Source organism: Pongo abelii, chromosome 2 (genome assembly GCF_028885655.2).
Source record: "Pongo abelii isolate AG06213 chromosome 2, NHGRI_mPonAbe1-v2.0_pri, whole genome shotgun sequence".
In the NCBI taxonomy this organism is placed as follows: Eukaryota; Metazoa; Chordata; class Mammalia; order Primates; family Hominidae; genus Pongo; species Pongo abelii.
In genome coordinates this window covers 134,558,768-134,577,946 of record NC_085928.1, presented here as the reverse complement: position 1 = coordinate 134,577,946, position 19,179 = coordinate 134,558,768, and the positions used below count along the sequence as shown (strand labels likewise).

At 38.3% G+C, this 19,179-nt stretch overlaps 1 protein-coding gene across 6 annotated transcripts in view; it reads right to left on the bottom strand.

Moving 5' to 3' along the window:
* Nucleotides 1-18,710, bottom strand: part of SGO1 (shugoshin 1) — a 28,981-nt gene extending 10,271 nt beyond the window's left edge. The window contains exons 1-8 of one of the 6 annotated variants that reach the window (XM_054552517.2): nt 18,318-18,661; nt 16,232-16,380; nt 15,954-16,150; nt 10,595-10,671; nt 8,921-8,979; nt 6,555-7,361; nt 3,375-3,564; nt 3,057-3,148 (exon numbers count right to left, since the gene is read on the bottom strand). In XM_054552517.2, coding sequence (XP_054408492.1) covers nt 3,057-3,148; nt 3,375-3,564; nt 6,555-7,361; nt 8,921-8,979; nt 10,595-10,671; nt 15,954-16,150; nt 16,232-16,373 — 1,564 coding nt within the window. In that variant the 5' untranslated portion in view covers nt 16,374-16,380; nt 18,318-18,661. Of the gene's footprint in view, nt 1-2,844; nt 3,149-3,374; nt 3,565-6,554; nt 7,362-8,920; nt 8,980-10,594; nt 10,672-15,953; nt 16,151-16,231; nt 16,381-17,665; nt 17,775-17,809 lie in introns of those variants that run through there. The other 5 variants (XM_009239280.4, XM_002814012.6, XM_002814011.6 and 2 more) reach the window with 5 other exon arrangements.
* Nucleotides 18,711-19,179: the final 469 nt, after the last annotated feature.

The following is a 19,179-nucleotide window of genomic DNA, read 5'->3' as shown; positions in this document are numbered from 1 at the left end:
ATGTCTAATAAAACTAAGTGATCGATAGTGTGTGATGCTACTGGAACTTAGAAATTGCTGTTAGGAGAGTGATATACTCCTTATAACAGAATTGGTGGAACCACTGTAGGAAGCAATTTCCTAACTCATACTAAAGTTAAAGTTCAATATACTCTACAACCAAGCAACTCCACTTCTAGGTATTAACTTTATAGAAAGTTAAGCACTTTAAGTGTACAAAGATGCAGAATATTCACTGCAGCACTGATTTGTAAATAATAAAGTGGAAATGAATTGTGTCTCAAAAGAAGATAAGTCTGATTTATATAATAAACTGTACAATGATGAAAATAATCTACATCTGCCAACATGGATAAATCTCAAACAATGCTGAGTTAAAAGTCAGTTGTAAAACGATGTGTGCAATATTCATATAAAAGGTTAAGATATAAAACAATACTTAAAAGCCTATGAACAAATATGACAGCAAGACTATAGGAACACTAAAAATACAAACAATTCAACACTGATTTTAGGATAATGATTGACTTTGGGGATGAAGGGAAGGTAAGGATCAAAGCTAGATCAGAGTGTCAGAGCAGAATGATCTTTAAGGCAAAAGTAAAGTACTCAATGGTCTAGAGCAGGAGTTGGCAAACTTTTTTGGTAAAGACCAGAAAGTAAATATTTTAGGATTGTAGGCCAAGAGGCAAACTCAAGAATATAATGTACTTTACTGGGGTTCAAAGTTAGTGCTTCTATCATTAAAATTGATTTCAAATGTTTGCTGTTTTTTTTTTCAACTATTTAAAAATGTAAAAACTATTCTTAGCTTAAAGACCATCCAGAAGCAGGTGGTGTGCTAGATTTGGCCCATAGTCCAACTGTACTTTCTGTGATGATGGAAATGTTCAATATTTCCTCAATTGTTTAATATGGTAACCACTAGCCACATGTGGCTACTGATCACTTGAAAGGTGGTTACACGGGCTGAGAAACTGTTTTTTTTTGAGATGGAGTCTCACTCTGTCACCCAGGGTGGAGTGCAGTGGCACGATCTCGGCTCACTGCAAGCTCCGCCTCCCGGGTTCACGCCATTCTCCTGCCTCAGCCTCCTGAGTAGCTGGGACTACAGGCGCCTGGCTAATTTTTGGTATTTTTAGTAGAGACGGGGTTTCACCGTATTAGCCAGGATGGTCTCAATCTCCTGACCTCTCGTGATCCGCCCGCCTTGGCCTCCCAAAGTGCTGGGATTACAGGTGTTAGTAGTTTCTCGTGCCTGGCCGAGAAACTGACTTTTTAATGGTCTGTAGTCTTAGTTTAAGATAGCTACTCTAGTGTTTCCATGAAATTAAAGAATAAGTACAAAGGCAGTAGTAAGAAAAAAAACTGAAAAATTAAGAGACTGTGATGGGAAACTAGAGTGTATGAATCAGTGATGTGGTGGATAGAAAAATTTGTGGTGATAAAAAGGATTTCGGCTCTGACTGACATAGAATACAGAAAGATAGGGAGATAACAGCCAAGAAAATCTGAGATATCAGGATTAGAACAGTCCCCCAATACAATTATAATTTGTTAATCATGAGCGGGGAGATTACACAGAGATAAGTTGGGAGAGAGAAGTGTTAGGTTGAAAGTATTAAGGGGAAGCTGAGAGTTTCATAGCAATGACTACCGAAAATACTAAGGATTAACTCACCTAGAACACACACCCCGCCAAAAAAGAGAATACCAAGGGAAGGGGAGAGGAAATGTCCAAGGATGAGAATAGTGAAGAAAGAGAGATACTCTATTTTTGATAGTTAAAGAACAGAAGGAAAGCAATCATTATCTTATACAAACTTTATTGCTCTTTAAAAATGAATAACCTACAAAGTTCTAAAATTTAAAGAGGTATATACAAGTATAGACATCAAACTTTCTAAACTGAACTAATTCCCTTTCATTGGTTGATCAAAAATATGCAAAAACCCTAAATATTCACACATTTAATCTTTGAGATTTCTGACTAAATAAGGAGCTACCCTGAAAGTACGTGACATTTGTAATTTTACGGAGACATCACTCTGAACATACAATTAGAGCTTGGGGTTCACAATTAGTCACTTATCTTGTCCCTGAGCCTAAAAAAGAATCAATTTCTCTAGTCATTTTCCCATACATATTTTATCTGAAAAATTAAATACAACAGTGGTATAAGGAATTCATAAACAACTTAGGGTGTACCCTACTGTAAATGTCAAATATTTATTTTACTCGAATACTACACAGAGTTTCAAAAGATCCACAATAATTTATTTTACTCAAATATTGTACTAAAGAGTTTCAAAAGATCCTCTTAGAAAATCATTCACTTTAGTATCCCCTACTTAAGGGAAAAATAGAGATGCCAGAAGCTTATAATTAAAATATCTTAATTTGAGTAATCATTATTCATTTCTACAATGTTTGTATAAGATACATTTCGGGCTGGGCGCAGTGGCTCAGTAATCCCAGCACTTTGGGAGGCTGAGGCGGGCAGATCACCTGAGGATGACAGTTCGAGACCAACCTGACCAACATGGAGAAACCCTGTCTCTACTAAAAATACAAAATTAGTCGGGCGTAGTGGCACATGCCCGTAGTCCCAGCTACTCGGGAGTCTGAGGCAGGAGAATTGCTTGAACCTAGGAGGCAGAGGTTGCGGTGAGCTGAGATCACGCCATTGCACTCCAGCCTGGGCAACAAGAATGAAACTCCGCCTCCAAAAAAAAAAAAAAAGATATATTTTGACTTAAAAAATTAAGAGGTTTAGGCAGCATAAGAAATCGATATGATGATAATGTTTAAGCTCAGTTATTTATATTCAAAAGAAAAAATAAATTAAATTTATTAAAGTTTTAATACAAAGCATCCCATTTGAAGTATAGTTCTGAAGAAATGTTTATGAGCTAGGGTCCTGTCAAGAGAATATTCTATGGCAATGGCTCACTCCATTTGTGTACTCTTACAGATCCTCTCCTGAAGCAACCGAAAGAGGTGTAGATTGAATTTAAACAATATCCAACAAAACCTTCATTGTATTTGTTTCATACTTTTTTTAGAACGTCTCAAATCCTTTTTCTGCTTGAAAATTGGAGAATTCAAAAAACACAAATCTGTAAAAGGGTCCCCTCTTCTCAGTTTCCTGTAAGAGTAAAAAGAGATCTCAGGCATAATGTAAGCATCCCAATATTAACTTACTCTTCCCTACCAAGTTATGGTAAAACACACCAATTTTAAATGTTCTCACTTCAGTTTTTTTAAATCAAATGTTTATATTTCAGAAAAAACTCATTCTTGAATAAAGCTCCATAACCTTATTCCCCCGACATGTATCATTAAAAATAAGTTCCCACAAACCAAATACTTACGAAACGAGGGTGGGCTCCTTATAGTTCACGCTGGCTGTGCACCTACGTTTAGGCAGAGCCACTGCTGGGCTTGCTTTATTCTTTTTTGGAGAAAGAGAAAGTCTTCTGATTTTCACAACAGGATACAAGGAGACATTGGTGATATCCTTCAGGCTAAGATGAGGTGACTGGTGAGTTTCAGGTGGTGTACCTACAAAACAATTTTTACTGAATATGATTAAAAAAAAAACCCACACGAGAACTAAAATTGTACTCAATTTTATATAGCTTAACTGTACACAAAATCCAGCATTTAATAATAGAATTTTTTTTTAGATGGGCTCTCACTGTGTTGCCCAGGCTGAAGTGCAGTGGTGTGATCTCAGCTCACTGCAACCTCCGCCTCCTGGTCTCAAGCAATCCTCCTGCTTCAGTCTTCCAAGTAGCTGGGACTACAGGTATGCACCACCACGCCCAGCCAATAATACATTTTTTTTTTAGCTTTTTCATCATTTTTTTCTCTTCCTTTCAAACCAGACAGTGTTGAAATATTAATTATAACAGAATACTTTACTAAAACTTAAAATTCTTCTAGGATAGCTTGGGCATAATAACTTAGTTTAACCATGGAATTTCATTTTAGTCATACCTTGCTATTTGGAATCAAGTCCTCTCTCTTTCAATACCAAGGTTTATTATCAAGTCTCTTCCTATAGTCTCATAAAGCCACTAAAACTCCTTCTATTAAATAAATGAGAATTCTAAATAACAACCTCTGTGTAAACCAGGAGAAAAGCTAGCATGTTAAAAAGTTACTCAGTGTTTTTCCCATCATAAACATCCAAGTTATTATACTTTGGAGCTACATCTATATTGGGAGGCAAATGTCCAACACATAGTAAAGACACTGCAAAACAATCTCCTCAAATAGCTTTAAAAAGCAAACTGTATCCCCAAAAAAGTAAAAACTATAACTGTGAAATGATTGTATACTAAGAGCCATATGCTCCAGTGTTATCTGGGTTTTATAGTCTGTCCTTTTTGTTGCCACATAAATATACTGTACTGTATTAATTATTCCAACTTTCAGTTTGAGAAATATGTCTTATGGAACAATATCAGATCAGTTGCTATATTCTGCAAAAATGCTTCTCAAACTTTAATGTGTATATGAATCCACAGAGGACTTTTTAATGGCCAGGCACGGTGGCTCACGCCTGTAATCCCAGCACTTAGGGAGGCCGAGGTGGGCAGATCACCTGAGGTTGGGAGTTGGAGGCCAGCCTAACCAACATGGAGAAAGCCTGTCTCTACTAAAAATATAAAATTAGCTGGGCATGGTGGCACATGCCTGTAATCCCAGCTACTTGGGAGTCTGAGGGAGGAGAATCGCTTGAACCTGGGAGGCGGAGGTTGGGATGAGCTGAGATCGTGCCACTGCACTGTAGCCTGGGCAACAAGAGTGAAACTCTGTTTCAAAAAAACAAAGATGCAGATTCTGACTCCAGGGTATGGGGTATGACCTGAGATTCTGCATTTCTTAGAAGATGTCTAGGGATCAAACTCTGAGTAATACCATTTTCGAGTATATTTTTTTCTTTTAAAAATGTATTTTTTACGGATTTTATGTATTTTTATGAATACAGGCTCACAAACCTGTAATCCCAGCACTTTGTAAGGCCAAGGCAGGAGGACTGCTTCAGCCCAGGAATTTGAGACCACCCTGGCAACACAGTGAGACCTCATCTTTACAAAAAGTTAAAAAAAAAAAAAAAAAAATTAGCCAGGTGTGATGGCGCATGCCTGTAGTCCCAAGTACTGGGGAGACTGAGGTGGAAGAATCACTTGAACCTGGGAGGTTGAGACTGCAGTGAGCCATGAGAGTGCCACTGCCCTCCAGCCTAGGTGATAGAGCAAGACCCTGTCTCAATTAAAAAGTGAACAAAAAAAAAAAAATCCCAACTTCTTCTGGACATTTTAAAATGTACACAAAGATGGCAATAACAGTATAATAAACTCTGAATTACCCAGGTTCAATAATTATCAACACTTTGACAATCTTGTTTGATTTATTCTAATATAATTATAGCATTTTTTTTTTTTTTTTTTTGAGACCGAGTTTCGCTCTTGTTGCCCAGGCTGGAGTGCAATAGCATGGTCTTGGCTCACTGCAACCTCTGTTTCCTGGGTACAAGCGATTCTCCTGCCTCAGCCTCCCGAGTAGCTGGGATTACAGGCGCATACCACCACACCTGGCTCATTTTTTTGTATTTTTAGTAGAGATGGGGTTTCACCATGTTGGCCAGGCTGGTCTTGGACTCCTGACCTTAGGTGATCTGCCCGCCTCAGCCTCCCAAAGTGCTGGGATTACAGGCATGAGCCAACCCGCCCGGCCTACAGCATATTTTTAAAAAAGACACTTGCCTGCTACCACTGACTAACTGGCCGATTTAGAAAGTTGGTTTGGTTTTTAAGGTTTTAATCTCCTTACAAACAAAATAAGCATCATAACACCTATACTTCACAGAATTGTTCTGAGGATCAAATAAAATGATGTGACAATATTTTGAAAATGATACAACTTGACTATAAATGTTAGTTTTACTTGTATTAACTAAAATTGCCAAATGAGAATCTTTGTGGACAGGTGTAGGTTGTATTATGAACATTTGAACTATGCCTACTTTTGATCTAATAAAATATTTTCTGAGCCAGTTTTTAGAGATGTCGTACAAAAGAATACTAAGCCTATCAATTGAGGAAATCTTCACTAACTAGATTATTTTAAATAATGGTTCCTGTCAAATTTAATATAAAACAAGGCCATTAAAATAACAAGTCACTGGATTCAAATTTGATTTCACTTTCAAGGGGATACTTCAGGTAAGTGTATAAAAGCTACTTCAATTCAGCCTAACTCTACAAAAAAGTCCCTCTGTCCCCTTGGGAGTCCTCATTTACTGAAAATAAAAATTCTGTCTCCATAACAAGCAATCTCTGAATTAGGTCAGAGCAATACAACTGTGATTTCCACACCCAGCCCCCCACTGTTTAATCAGACCATAACTTCCACCAAAGAGAGACAGATGGTAAGTCTCCAACCTCCACCAGAGAAACAGATGGTAAGTATAGTATATAAGCATCAGGAGTGATCATTTATCACAAACATTAAAAACACAGGTAAACAAGTAGATCACTTACTGGTAGGAGTTTTTGTTGGCTTAGAACCCTCCGTCTCTTTTTCATCTGTGTATTTCAGTGCTCTTTTAGCTAGAGGCCTGGTGACTGGTCTTCTATCTGAATCACTGGTGGGATTCTGAATGTACTTGCAAGTGGGCAAATAGAGGTCATCGGAATCATCTCCTGAACCACTTGATTCACAGAGGGTCACTTCAGACTCGTTGTTTTCTTCTCTATTAGAGTCATTGCTCATTTTTTGTCGGAAAGGAGTAAGATGAACACCCTCTTCCAAATTAAAATTGTAAGCGTCATTGGAACTGGCAGATTTGTGCATTTTTTTTTTGGAAACAGTTTTTTTATTTTCGCTTTTATTCTCTTTATATTTTGACATACATTTTGATTTTCTCCTGTTAGCTTTTCTTTTCTCTTCTCTTTTTCTTTCTTGTGTATCTCTTTGCTTACTTTTAGTTTGTTCAGATTTAGATTCTAAAATGTCTTTTGTTTTAGTAAATGTTCCTGGCTGAATCAGCTTTGGCGATAAGTTAACTTGGTCCTTGCTCCACTGATGAGCATTGTGTTGTACATTTTCAGGTATGTGCATGTTTACTAGTGGGTCTAAAAATCCAACTCTTTCGAATTCAAAAGACTTCCCTGCCAAATGACTGGTGTCAAAATCATCCAAGCTATCAAACTGACATATACTGTTACAATGTTTCTTTAAACTGCTACGGACAGATACAGTTCTAGGTAAGACATTTTCAGTGGACTTAGCTTCACCTGAATCAAAATCAACTCCCAGTGTGTCTTGAGGAACAGCAGGTATCTGATCTGAGAATTTAAAAAATAAATGAGAAAAATAGTTTTACTTTGTGGAAATTTGAATTTCAAGAACTTTAGAATTCAAAGTAAAAAACTGAATGACCAAAAAGTCATTCTGTAGTTTTCCTACATTATAAAATCTGTAAATAAAAATCTGGGAACTTAAATATTACCATCTATTTACTTGTCAATGATCAACTGATGGCTTATATCTGACATGTGAAAGAATCTTGTACAGGTTCAGTATCCCTAATCTGAAAATCTGAAATCCAAAACTTTTTTAGTGCAGTCATGATGCTCCAAGGAAATGCTAACTGGAGGGTTTTGGATTTCAGATTTTCAAATTAGGGATGATGAACTGATATAATGTAAATATTCCAAAATTTAAAAAATAAATCCAAAACACTTCTGGTCCCAAGCATTTTGAATAAGGGACACTCAATCTTTATAATCTTTAAAAACATTATAGGCCAGGCACGGTGGCTCACGCCTGTAATCCCAGCATTTTGCGAGGCCGAGGTGGGCGGATCACGAGGTCAGGAGATAGAGACCATCCTGGCTAACACAGTGAAATCCCGTCTCTACTAAAAAAAAAAATACAAAAAATTTGCTGGGCATGGTGGCGGGTGCCTGTAGTCCCAACTACTCGGGAGGCTGAGGCAGGAGAATAGCGTGAACCCAGGAGGCAGAGCTTGCAGTGAGCCAAGATCGCACCACTGCTCTCCAAACCTGGGCGACAGAGCGAGACTCCGTCAACAAAAAAAAAAAAAAAAAAAAAAAAAAAAAAATTATAACAGTCTTTTATGTGCTCTTGGTTTAAAGAAAATGAATAGTCTATATGTATCATTGAGTACAGATTCAGAGAAGTAGAATCGCATATTCCAAAGTGGGACAAACGAGAAAGTGGGAGCTAAATTGTTCTTTGAAAATAAATAAGATTTGAATAACTAGAAAGCTTCTCAGGTAAGAAATATAACCTGTATTTTAAGGAAAAGTGGGGCTATGTCTGGTTTTGCTTATTCAAATACTATCCCTTCTTCGACGCTTAGTTCAAGTGGAGGAGACTGACATTTGAGAACACGGACATATCAATTTAAAAGTAGTAAGAAAGGGATGGCTTTGGAGTTCAACTTTGATTTTAAATACTAGCTGTTAACATCTAGACTTCTTCATGTGAGATATTTTACCTTCTTGAGTTCCTATAAAACGGGACTAACTGTACTTATATTCCTAGGTTGTTGTGAGGGTAGGTGAGATTATGCATGTAAAATGCCTAACACAGAGCTTGACACGTAGTAGCAATCAGTAAATTGCTGCCATAGTTATAGCCAAAGTTTCAGATTACAGATTTGACACAATAAATATATTTTAACACTCTATTACTCTGTGTAAAATATTTTAACACTCTATTACTCTGTGTAAAATAAACAGATTTGCTTTGAGCAGAATAACAGATGAACAAATTTAAAAAGTTAAAAAAAAATAATTAGATAAATTTAATTGTATTATTTGTTCTCAAAGACCTTATCTTACCCTTAATAATATTTTTAGATTTTCACTTGAATTACCTTCTATTTGAAATGATTCTCCTTGTCCTGGAAGTTCAGTTTCTTCAAGAGGAATTTGCCTTAGAAAATACCAATGAAAAACAGAAATTTAACAATTATGTAATAAAAACAAATTCAACATTTTCCTAAATTATAATTTTTCTTTCCTTTAGTACCATTTCATAATTCGATTTCAAATCAATACATCTATTCTGTATCAAAGGAAACCAAAGGACACTTATGCTGATTACAGGGAGATTGATTTGTTATAACTGACATTCAATTCCCTCTTGAAGAACCAACCTATCAAGTTGGATAGTTCCACCTGAAAACACGTTATATAACTCAATTTCATTTAACTAAGGAAACAGCCCATGAGAATTCACTTGTAAAATGTTTTTTAAAAAATGTAGTTTGATCACTCAACTCTTTAGGAGCCTGCTTTATCATTAGCAGAGCTGTGATCTGTTGGTAATATATGCTTTTATGGTGCTTAACTATTGAACTCTTCTGAAGTTAACATTGCTCATTTTCTTTAAAAATGTTGTTCTTTGGTTCATGAAACATGAAGTGTTCTTTATACTCTAACACTATTACTGGCAGTTTCATTCTAATTGTAATTTTATTCTTTATTCTCTGTAGAGAATTTTCCACTCTAGACATTAAACAGATTTAGGTAATGGCTGTGGTAACTAATAACTACTTTAGAAATCTTCTACAAACTTGATTACCTTATCTTACCTTTTGCCCACAACATAAGTTTGTCAGATCTTAAAGTACAACAGTTTAAAAACTACTAATGATTAAAAGTAATCTATGGCGATAGAAATCTTAGTGGTTACTTCTGTGGAGAAGGGGATGCACTTGAAAGACATACGAAAGAACTGTCTACGGCAGTAGTTCTCATCCAAGGGCAATTATACTCTCCAGGGAACATGCCGCAATATCTGAAGTCATTTTTTGTTCTCCTGAGGGATGTTACTGGGATTCATTGGGTGGAGGCTATGGATGATGCTAAACATCCCATCATGCACAGACAGCCCTCTACAACAAAGAATTATCTGGCCCACAATGTTAATAGTGAAAACACTATGTCTTCACTGAAATTTTAGTTCCACGATATATACATTAGTCAAACTCATCAAACTGTGTAACTGTGATCTCTGCATTTTACTGTTTATAATTAAATCTTAATAATTCATAAACAATCAAAGTACATTTGATCCAAGAGAAGGGGAGGAGGGTATATGGGATCTAGAAAAATGAACTGGATCAGCGAGACAATGGGACAACTGTGTTAAATATGATATTTTATTTATTTATTTATTTTCTGAACCAGACTATTCATAGGGCTGGCAAAACACCTCATTTCAATAGCTAATCCTTCTTAGAATAAAAACATGGTACACAGAAAAGTATGACTGAAGGAAAGTATGAAGTAGAATTAAAAATTCTGGTAAGGCTTCTTTTTCCTAGGCATCAAAAAAGGAGTGAAATATAAGAAAAAGAAGGGTTTGGCTTGGCTATATGTAATAGAATTTCAACACATCAAATTCTCTTAAATATATTCTCAGTAGAGAAAGCACCAGACTACAAATATAAGAGTTGACATGATGCACATTTCCTTTCATAAATGAATCACAGAATTAAACCTTTCTTACTATTAATAATCATAATAAATAATTTGATACTAACGGTAAATCCTTCACAAATACATTTCTGGAGCTGTCATCACTATTGAGGTCCATTCCAGAGGAACATATTTCCTGGTTCTGTTAATGTATTAAAACAAAACACTGTTATAACTGAAGTATTCGTAAGAAAGCATTAATTTATTCAACAATATGCACTTGTTGACAGTCTATCATGGTGCCATGCCATGGTTCTAGGAATTCAGACTATAACAGCTCAAAAGCAGAGTAAGTCTTATCCTTTTAAAGCTTACATTCTAGTGCAGGGAAGTAAAATTTTAAAAAGAGAAGATATATGTACAAAATTTCAGATTGCGATAAATGTCATGAAGGAAAAATACCCGTGGTGAGGTGATAGAGAGTAACTCAGGTTGGATTGCTCTTTTAAATACAGTGAATCTGATATAAATCAGAAGGAGCCAGCCACTGAAAGAGCCAGCCACTGAAAGAGCCAGCCACTGAAAGAGCAGGAGGAAAAGAAGGCAGTGGAAACAGCAAATACACATAAGAAAAATCTTGCTGTGTTTAGGAAAGAAAGGCTGTTGTGGCTGGAACATAGTCACTGAGAACAGTAGGAGACGTACATGCAGAGACCAGATAATGTAGGGCCTTGAGAGCCATGAGTTTAGATTTTAGTCTAAGTATGATGGGAAGGTACTTAATATTAAGAAAGGAAGTAAACTGATTTAAGTTTTTGAAAGATCAGTCTGAATTGAAAGAGGCCGGGGGTACAGAGCTGAGAGGTCATCATTGCATATCTGGCAAGATATGATATCAGCTAAGATTAGAGTCATGGCTATGGAGCTGAAGCCCAATGGAAGGCCCTGAGATGACAGGTCAAGCTCAAGGACTGAAAAGGGATGGAGATGGGAACAATGATGGAGAGGAAAGCCTCTTGTGGTTTTGGCCTAAGCAAATGTGTAGGCTACTTTACTGAGATGAGTAAGACTTATAAAGGAAGGTAGGAAGTATACAGTATCTTTGGGGGAGGCAAGGGGAAGTTGTGCTTTATATAAGGTATGTTTGAGATCCCTTATAAATCTTTAAGTGCAGATAGCAAATGGTGGCTGTGGGTATATGTGTGTATGTGTTTGTTTTTAGATTTTGTACTATAAACTGGGAAGGCATCAGCAGACAGATAGTACATAAAGCTATGAGAGGGTATAAGATGAGTCTACAACAACTGGCATTCATTCATTTTTTTGAAATAAAGTCTTGCTTTGTCACCCAAGCTGAAGTGTAGTGGTGCTATCATAGCTCACTGCAGCCTTGAACTCCTGGGCACAAGCAATCCTCCTACCTCAGCCTCCCAAGTAGCTGGGACTACAGGTACATGCCACCACAACTGGCTAATTTTTATTTTTTATTTTGTAGAGATGGGAGTCTTGCTGTGTTGCCCAGGCTGGTCTTGAACTCCTGGGCTCAAGCGATCCTCTCACCTCAGCCTCCCAAAGTGCTCAGATTACAGCCACGAGTCAATGTGCCTGGCCAATAATTGACATTTAAAGGTAGAATGAGGAAGAAATCAGCAAAAGAGACCGACACGGAACAGTCAGAAAGGTAGACTGAAAACCAGGGAAGCATGATATCATGAAAACTAAGAGATCAAAGTATGTCAAGTAAAGAGTGGTCCCTGTTTTGCATATTATTACTGCAAGGTCAAGACGAAAGAGAAGTGACCACTGAATTTGGTAACATGGAGGTTTTGGTGACCTTCACATGCAGTGACAACAGAATGGTAAGGATAAAAATCTAGATTCAGAGTGGCTGCAGGCCAGGCGTGGTACCTCATGCCTGTAATCCTAGCATTTAGAGAGGCCGAGGCAGGGGTATCACTTGAACCCAGGAGGTCAAGACCAACCCGGGCAACATAGTGAGGTGGTCTCTACAAAAAACTTTTAAAAAATTAGCTGGGCGTGGTGGTGTTCCAGCTATTCAGGAGACTGAGGTGGGAGGATCACTTGAGCCTGGGAGGTCAAGGCTGCAGTAAGCCATGATATGCCACTGCACTTCAGTCTAGGCAATGGAGCGAGACCCTGTCTCAAAGGAAAAAAAAGAGTCATTTCAAATGTGAATGGAAGGTGAGAAAGTGAAGAATATACTGTTTTCTTTTAAAAAGTTCTGCTGTGAAGGGAAGCAAAGAAATGAGGAGATAAAGAAATGAGACCAGGAGAGGTTTCATTACTTTTTCTCTAAGGTTGAGAGATACGAAAGCACATCTTTATGATGACTGAAATGATCCAGTGGAGAGGGGGATATATAGAAGAGAGAACAATCTTCCAGGAATAAAGTTGTAGAGGAGGTGAGAAGAGAAAATCTGATGCATGGGCTGGGGAGCGGCTGGGGGTGGTGATTGCCTTTAGTAGGAACAGGGGCCATTCTGCCACTGTAACAAGAGGGAAGATGAAGAACTCGAGTGTAGAGGTGGATTTGTAGATCTCTGTTCCAAAGATGACAATTCTCACTCAATTCTGAAGAAGCCAATTCTAATTTAATTATCTTTTGAAATTTGATGAACATGTTGACATTATAATAAATAAGCTAAAGATGTTTATTAAAAACAAAACAACTAGAAATTTAATCCTGTTAAAAGCTTTAGGCCAGGTGTGGTGGCTCCTGCCTGTAACCCCAGCACATTGGGAGGCCAAGGCCAGAGGATTGCTTGAGACCAGGAGCTCAAGACCAGCTCAGGCAACATGGCAAGATCCTGTCTCTACCAAAAAAAAAAATTAGCCAGGTGTGGCAGTGCACGCCTATAGTCCCACCTATTCAGAAGGCTGAGATGGGAAGATCGCTTGAGCCTGGGAGGTGAAGGCTGAGTGTGCTTGAGCTTGGGAGGTGAAGGCTGCAGAGAGCTGTGATCACACTACTGCACCCCAGGCTGGGCAAGAGCAAGACTCTGTCCCCCCAAACCTACCCCGGCCAAAGACGAAAACTTTAAATTTGACATGAATATAGCTAATGTTCTGAAACTAATATTAATGCAGGTAAATAAAAAAGAACATTTATCTATATACTAATATAATTTAAAAAGAAGTCATTGAAAGAGCTACTATAAAATTAGGGAACAAAAGGCTGTTAAAAATTACCTAAACGTTAACTATTGCTAGGGCTAGGCAAGAAAACATTCTTGTAAAATTCTTACATTTTAAGCTTCTCCACCACTGCTGAATTGATTTGATAAGCACTGAAGCATGGGTGTACAATGAGGTTGAGAATGAGTGACACAAGCAATTAGTACATAGCAGAAAATACAAACGTTGACCTTCTAAATGCTAAGAATATATTTGCGTAGCAACTAACAATGTTTTAAATAAATACTCAAAAACGATTGAGCTGCAGTAATAGAATTTTTTCCCAACTGCTTTCGTAATTATCTCATTGAGTATTCGCTTCCTACTTTTTCTGTTTTTCAGCAAAAACTTTGTAAAGGGAGGAGGAAGATTCAAATGCCTTTAGAGGAACTGTTTCCCCGTACTAGTTGACTGAACAAGGAAAATACAAAATTAGAAAAGATTACATTCTGGAAAAGAAAAAGTAATCTACCACATCTGGCACAGTGGCTCATGCCTGTAATCCCAGCACTTGGGGAGGCTGAGGTGGGTGGGTCACTTGAGGCCAGGAGTTCGAGACACCTGACCAACATGGCGAAACCCTGTCTCTACTAAAAATATAAAAATTAGCCAGGTGTGGTGGCGCATGCCTGTAATCCCAGCTACTCGGGAGGCTGAGGCACAAGAATCTCTTGAACCCAGGAGGCAGGGGCTCCAGTGAGCTGAGATTGCACCACTGTACTCCAGCCTGGGCGACAGAGCAAGACTGTCTCAAGAAAAAAAAATAAAAAAAAACATAAAGTTCCCATGAAGGTAAAGAAAACATATCTAATCTTTATAGAGGCAGTTCTCAAATATACCATATATGTACTTATTGTCTATGTGTGTATATACGTATATATTACACGTGTCTTAATCACATGGAGAAAAAAAATAAGGAATCAACAGGGAAGCAAGAACTCTTTCACTGACTTCTCCTGTCAATGGAGAAGTGACGTTAATTTCATTCTCAAGTACCTGCCCACCTTCTCCCACCCCCCATGTCCCTCCCCTAATCATAATGTTCTCGCTTTCTTATCTGACCTTCCGGCCTAAGTGCCAACTCAACTGTTTTCACTGGCATAGCGAAGCAATGGCCACTGGGAAGAAATTCAACGTCCTGTACACCTGACGCCACTGCTTTTTTTTTTCTCTGCCCCATTTCCCTGGCAGTGGCCACTGGAAAAAGGGAAAAATAAACTAGTTCATCATCACTTTTTTCATAAGTAATGATACACATTACTGTGTACACAGTGATACACAATGGTACAGCGAGATACAAAGAATATCCTAAAGCAAACTTTCTCCATATCTGTTATATTTTGGACAGCAGGACCATATTTGAACACCTTCTTTACAATCTTATACACAAAGAGAATCAGATTAAAAATTTGAGGCCGGGCGTGGTGGCTCACACCTGTAATCCCAGCACTTTGGGAGGCCGAGATGGGCGAATCATGAGGTCAGGAGATCGAGACCATCCTGGCTAACACGGTGAAATCCCGTCTCTACTAAAAATACAAAAAAAAATTAGCTGGGTGTGATGGCAGGCGCTTGTAGTCCCAGCTACTCAGGAGGCTGAGGCAGGAGAATGGTGTGAACCCAGGAGGCGGAGCTTGCAGTGAGCTGAGATCGCGCCATTGCACTCCAGCCTGGGCGACTGAGCGAGACTCCGTCTCAAAAAAAAAAAAAATATTTGAGCAGCAAATGCTTATGATCTTACTTGTCTGGGAGTTAATAGTCTTCTCTACTTAGCCAACAAGTAGGTAAAAACAATTCTCCAAAAAGCACTTAAATACTCCCTATGTCCTAAATAAAGGTAGTTCTTATAAAACCCCACTGGATAAAGCAAAACGACATAGCAAAACAAAAGGCTAAGGTAAAAGCTAAGACAGCATTGATTAAAACTTTTGGATGAGTCCACTTCAACTACCACTTTTATATCTTTAGCTTAGTTGCACTATCTTTGACTCACTTAGTTGAACATTCAAATGGACCAGCAATGCAAAAGGCTAAACTATTTCTTCTGCATCCTGTTTTGCTACCTGCTTTAAGAATGAAACAGGCAGGAACAGGCCTCAATCACCTATATGCTTGAAGCTTTCTTAAATGGCCAAATGCAATAGCTGTGCTGGAGCACTAAAGAAGGATGTTTTAAACAATTCATGCATAATTGAGCTATCAGTAATTCATTTAAATAACATAATTGATCTAAACTACTTATTCATGGGTTAACTAAACTAAGAAATTCGGCCTTAGTAATGAAAATACCTGAGCAGGTTCTTCTGTTTGTTGTGATGTAAGCTTTCCTTTCAATGCATATAGCTGACATGTGAGATAGTAACATTCTTTTCTCAGCTGTAGGATGATATCTTGGGCTTCTCTCACTTTGGATTTTTCATTTTCCAAAGCTAAAACTAACATTTTGTTGTTGTCTTGGTAATTTTTCAGCAGTGTAGAAGTGTTAGCTAAAAGAGGATAAAAAAATTTATCAGTTATTAAATCTAAACTTAAAAGTGATATAAAAGGACAACATAAAAATCTCTTACTGATTATTTGGCATGGTGCAGCTATAAAAGACCTGCGTTTGCCAATCTCTGCCAAGTTTTTATTCCTTTTCTCTTTCATTCGCTTCTTTATGTCTTCAAGACTATCTTGAAAGGACTTTTTCAGGCATCTTTCCTTGGCCATCTTTTGCCTAAACAATAAAAAATAATTTTTCTCAGAGAGAATATTATCAAACATAAAACTTAAAAAACATAGGCTATTCATAAAGAATGCATTAAATAGACTAAACTGTAGAATTAGCTCAAAGTAGATAGTTAACTAACTTGATAATATAAATTTTCCCCTTTTAAAATCTCATTCATATTTTTGATATTCTCTCTTCCTCCTCAGGCACTTTATAGAAAAGTTTTATTGAATATAGATTTCCAACCCAAAGATTCCACAATATGCCACTTATTCATTCTTTAACAAATACTCATGTGGGGTATATGCCAGACACTACTGAAAATGCTTATTATTATATTTTGATGCCATTATTATTTATGTTTTTTATAGAAAATGCTTAGGACCAACTTTTACTGCTTAGGCTTACAGCATTAGTCCTGAGGCAATTATATATCTGGGTTTTGTTTTCCAGCTCTTCTCTAATGATTAATTCATCAGATCAGGTCATTCAACTATTTTTCCATAATCTTTTAACCCAATTATCACTTATGATATGCACACAATCTCAAGAAAGTCAAGGTGATCCTTAGAGGTTTAAACTATGTAGCACTACATACAATTTTAATAGGCTATTGTAACAATTACAGAGCTAGAGCAGGAACTTGGGCAGAGGAACACTCTAGTATTCTCAAAGTGTGGCTAAAAGTTAGGGCTGTTAACTCCCAGTAAATTATGAACATAACAAATCAGACATTAAATATTGTTGTACATACAGTTAAACGTTGAGTATTAAATACATAAGTATACTTAATCTTTCAATGTTGCAAATCAGGTAGGCTTTAGCATGCTACTAAACATGTCAAACCACTTTTCACAAACATCTTTTACTCTAGATTGCACTCTGCAGATCTTAAAATTGCAAAAAAAAAAAAAAAAAGACTTGTTTCCAATAACAATCTATGCACACAATTTTCACTACAAAGGACATCTTCATCTCCTCTATGATAGTCGAATATTTTCCTAAACCTTACACTTTCTTGAGTATTGCCTCCAGGCCTTATTTTCCTCTATGCAGGGTCTGGAATCTTAAATATAAGTATTGTAGATACCACTTAAAAACTTTCTTTCTACCAAGGTATATACAATATATACTGGGAGGTTCCTAGCAGAGATAGGGTAGCTATTTTTAAAAGCACGAATGGTAAAGGGGTTGTTTTACACAATTAAGTTAGAATTGGAGATGTTTGAGAGTCATACAGATTAAGTAACGGATCTAGTTTAGTTAAGGTATTTTAAAGGCAAAACCTTACCTAAAAAGTTTTCGTTATTACCTTTAATCAAGTTAAAAACCACAAAAGAAACTTGCCATATCAAAAGTTTTATATCCTGTCTAAATAAGGTGATGGTATTAGCAGGGGGTGTGGTAGACAGAAGGGATGAAAGCAAAGACAGACCACAGCGCGAGATGACGGTCTCAATCTGTACAGTACTCGTGTAAGCACTCTGGATTCAAAAGAACCTAGCATATTTGATCTCCGTCCATAATTCTCCAATTAGTCCTGCTGCGAAGACAGCCAGGTAGGATACTAGTCAGTGCCAGCCTCTCCAGGGTAAGTGAGGAAGAGAATAGCCTGGACAAGGAGGACGTCAACGGTTATCACGCTGCACAAAGAACTGCTGTCAATTTTGTGTCCTTATGTTGAGCCAGGCTTTTAGCTATTGTAAAAAGCTTTATTTGCACGTCACTTAATCTACACAATTTTGCAAAGCAGGAAATTAGGGTCTCCATTTATTTAACATAAGAGGAAGCCGGAACATCTGAAAGCGCAGATCGAGCGGCTGAACGGCGAAAAGCGCGCGGCAAGTGAGACTCCACAGACCGAGCTTTCGGCCACCGAATTTAGAATGATACTGAAAACCGAAGGGAAGTCAAACAGGGATCACTACGCCCTTGTTTCGCACCTTAAAACCTACTTCTTCCTCTTTCAGGGACTCCAGGAAGGCCGACGGGAGGTGGGGCTGGCGGAAGTGGACGCGGCGACCCTCCTGCCGCAGGCGGGTCCAGAACGATACCTTGGCCACTACTTCTGCAACAGTTATCTTCCTCCTCCTCACATTTCAAGGCTCTTCGAAGCTCTCCCGCAACGCGCGAGCCCCGCGCGCTGAGCCCTCCAGGACCGTACCACCGTCCCCCGTCGCCTGGAACTACCGCCGCCACATTCGAAATTTTCCGCCTCGCTCCTCCATTGGTTGGCTGGGAGGCGGTCACGTGGCGCGGGATGCACCCAACACCGCCATCGCAGGCAGAGTCCCGCCCCTCCAGGCGACGTCACGTGACGCACACTCGGTCATGTCCACATCCGGGCATCCACCCGGCCCTGGGGCGGAGCCTGCGGTCGGGTCGCTGTGACCCGCCTGGACTTTCTACTAAGAGTCAAGGGGATTTTACGGGTGGAGTCACTCCGAAACCTTTAAGGCCGGGGTGTGAGAGGTAGTTCAAAGCTTCCTGTTTCTTCAGTCTGACAGCTTCAAATGTCCCGGGTTGTGCTCAAAGCCTCCCTTTTGTGAGAAGAATCTCTTTGGTTGCCTGTTAAAGCGGTCAGCCCGCTTGCAACACGGAAGCAGCTTTTAGAGGAATTAAAACCAAAACAAGGAGCAAAGTCTGGATTAAAAAGGTATTAGGGAACCTGCAGATACCTGAAAATTCGAGCTCCATGTTTTCTCTTTGCCGGCTATCTCTGACTCTTTAACTCTTCTCGAGAAATGGCACCAACATCCATCCAGTTACCGACTAGAAGCCTGATAAATCGTCCTTAATGATTAT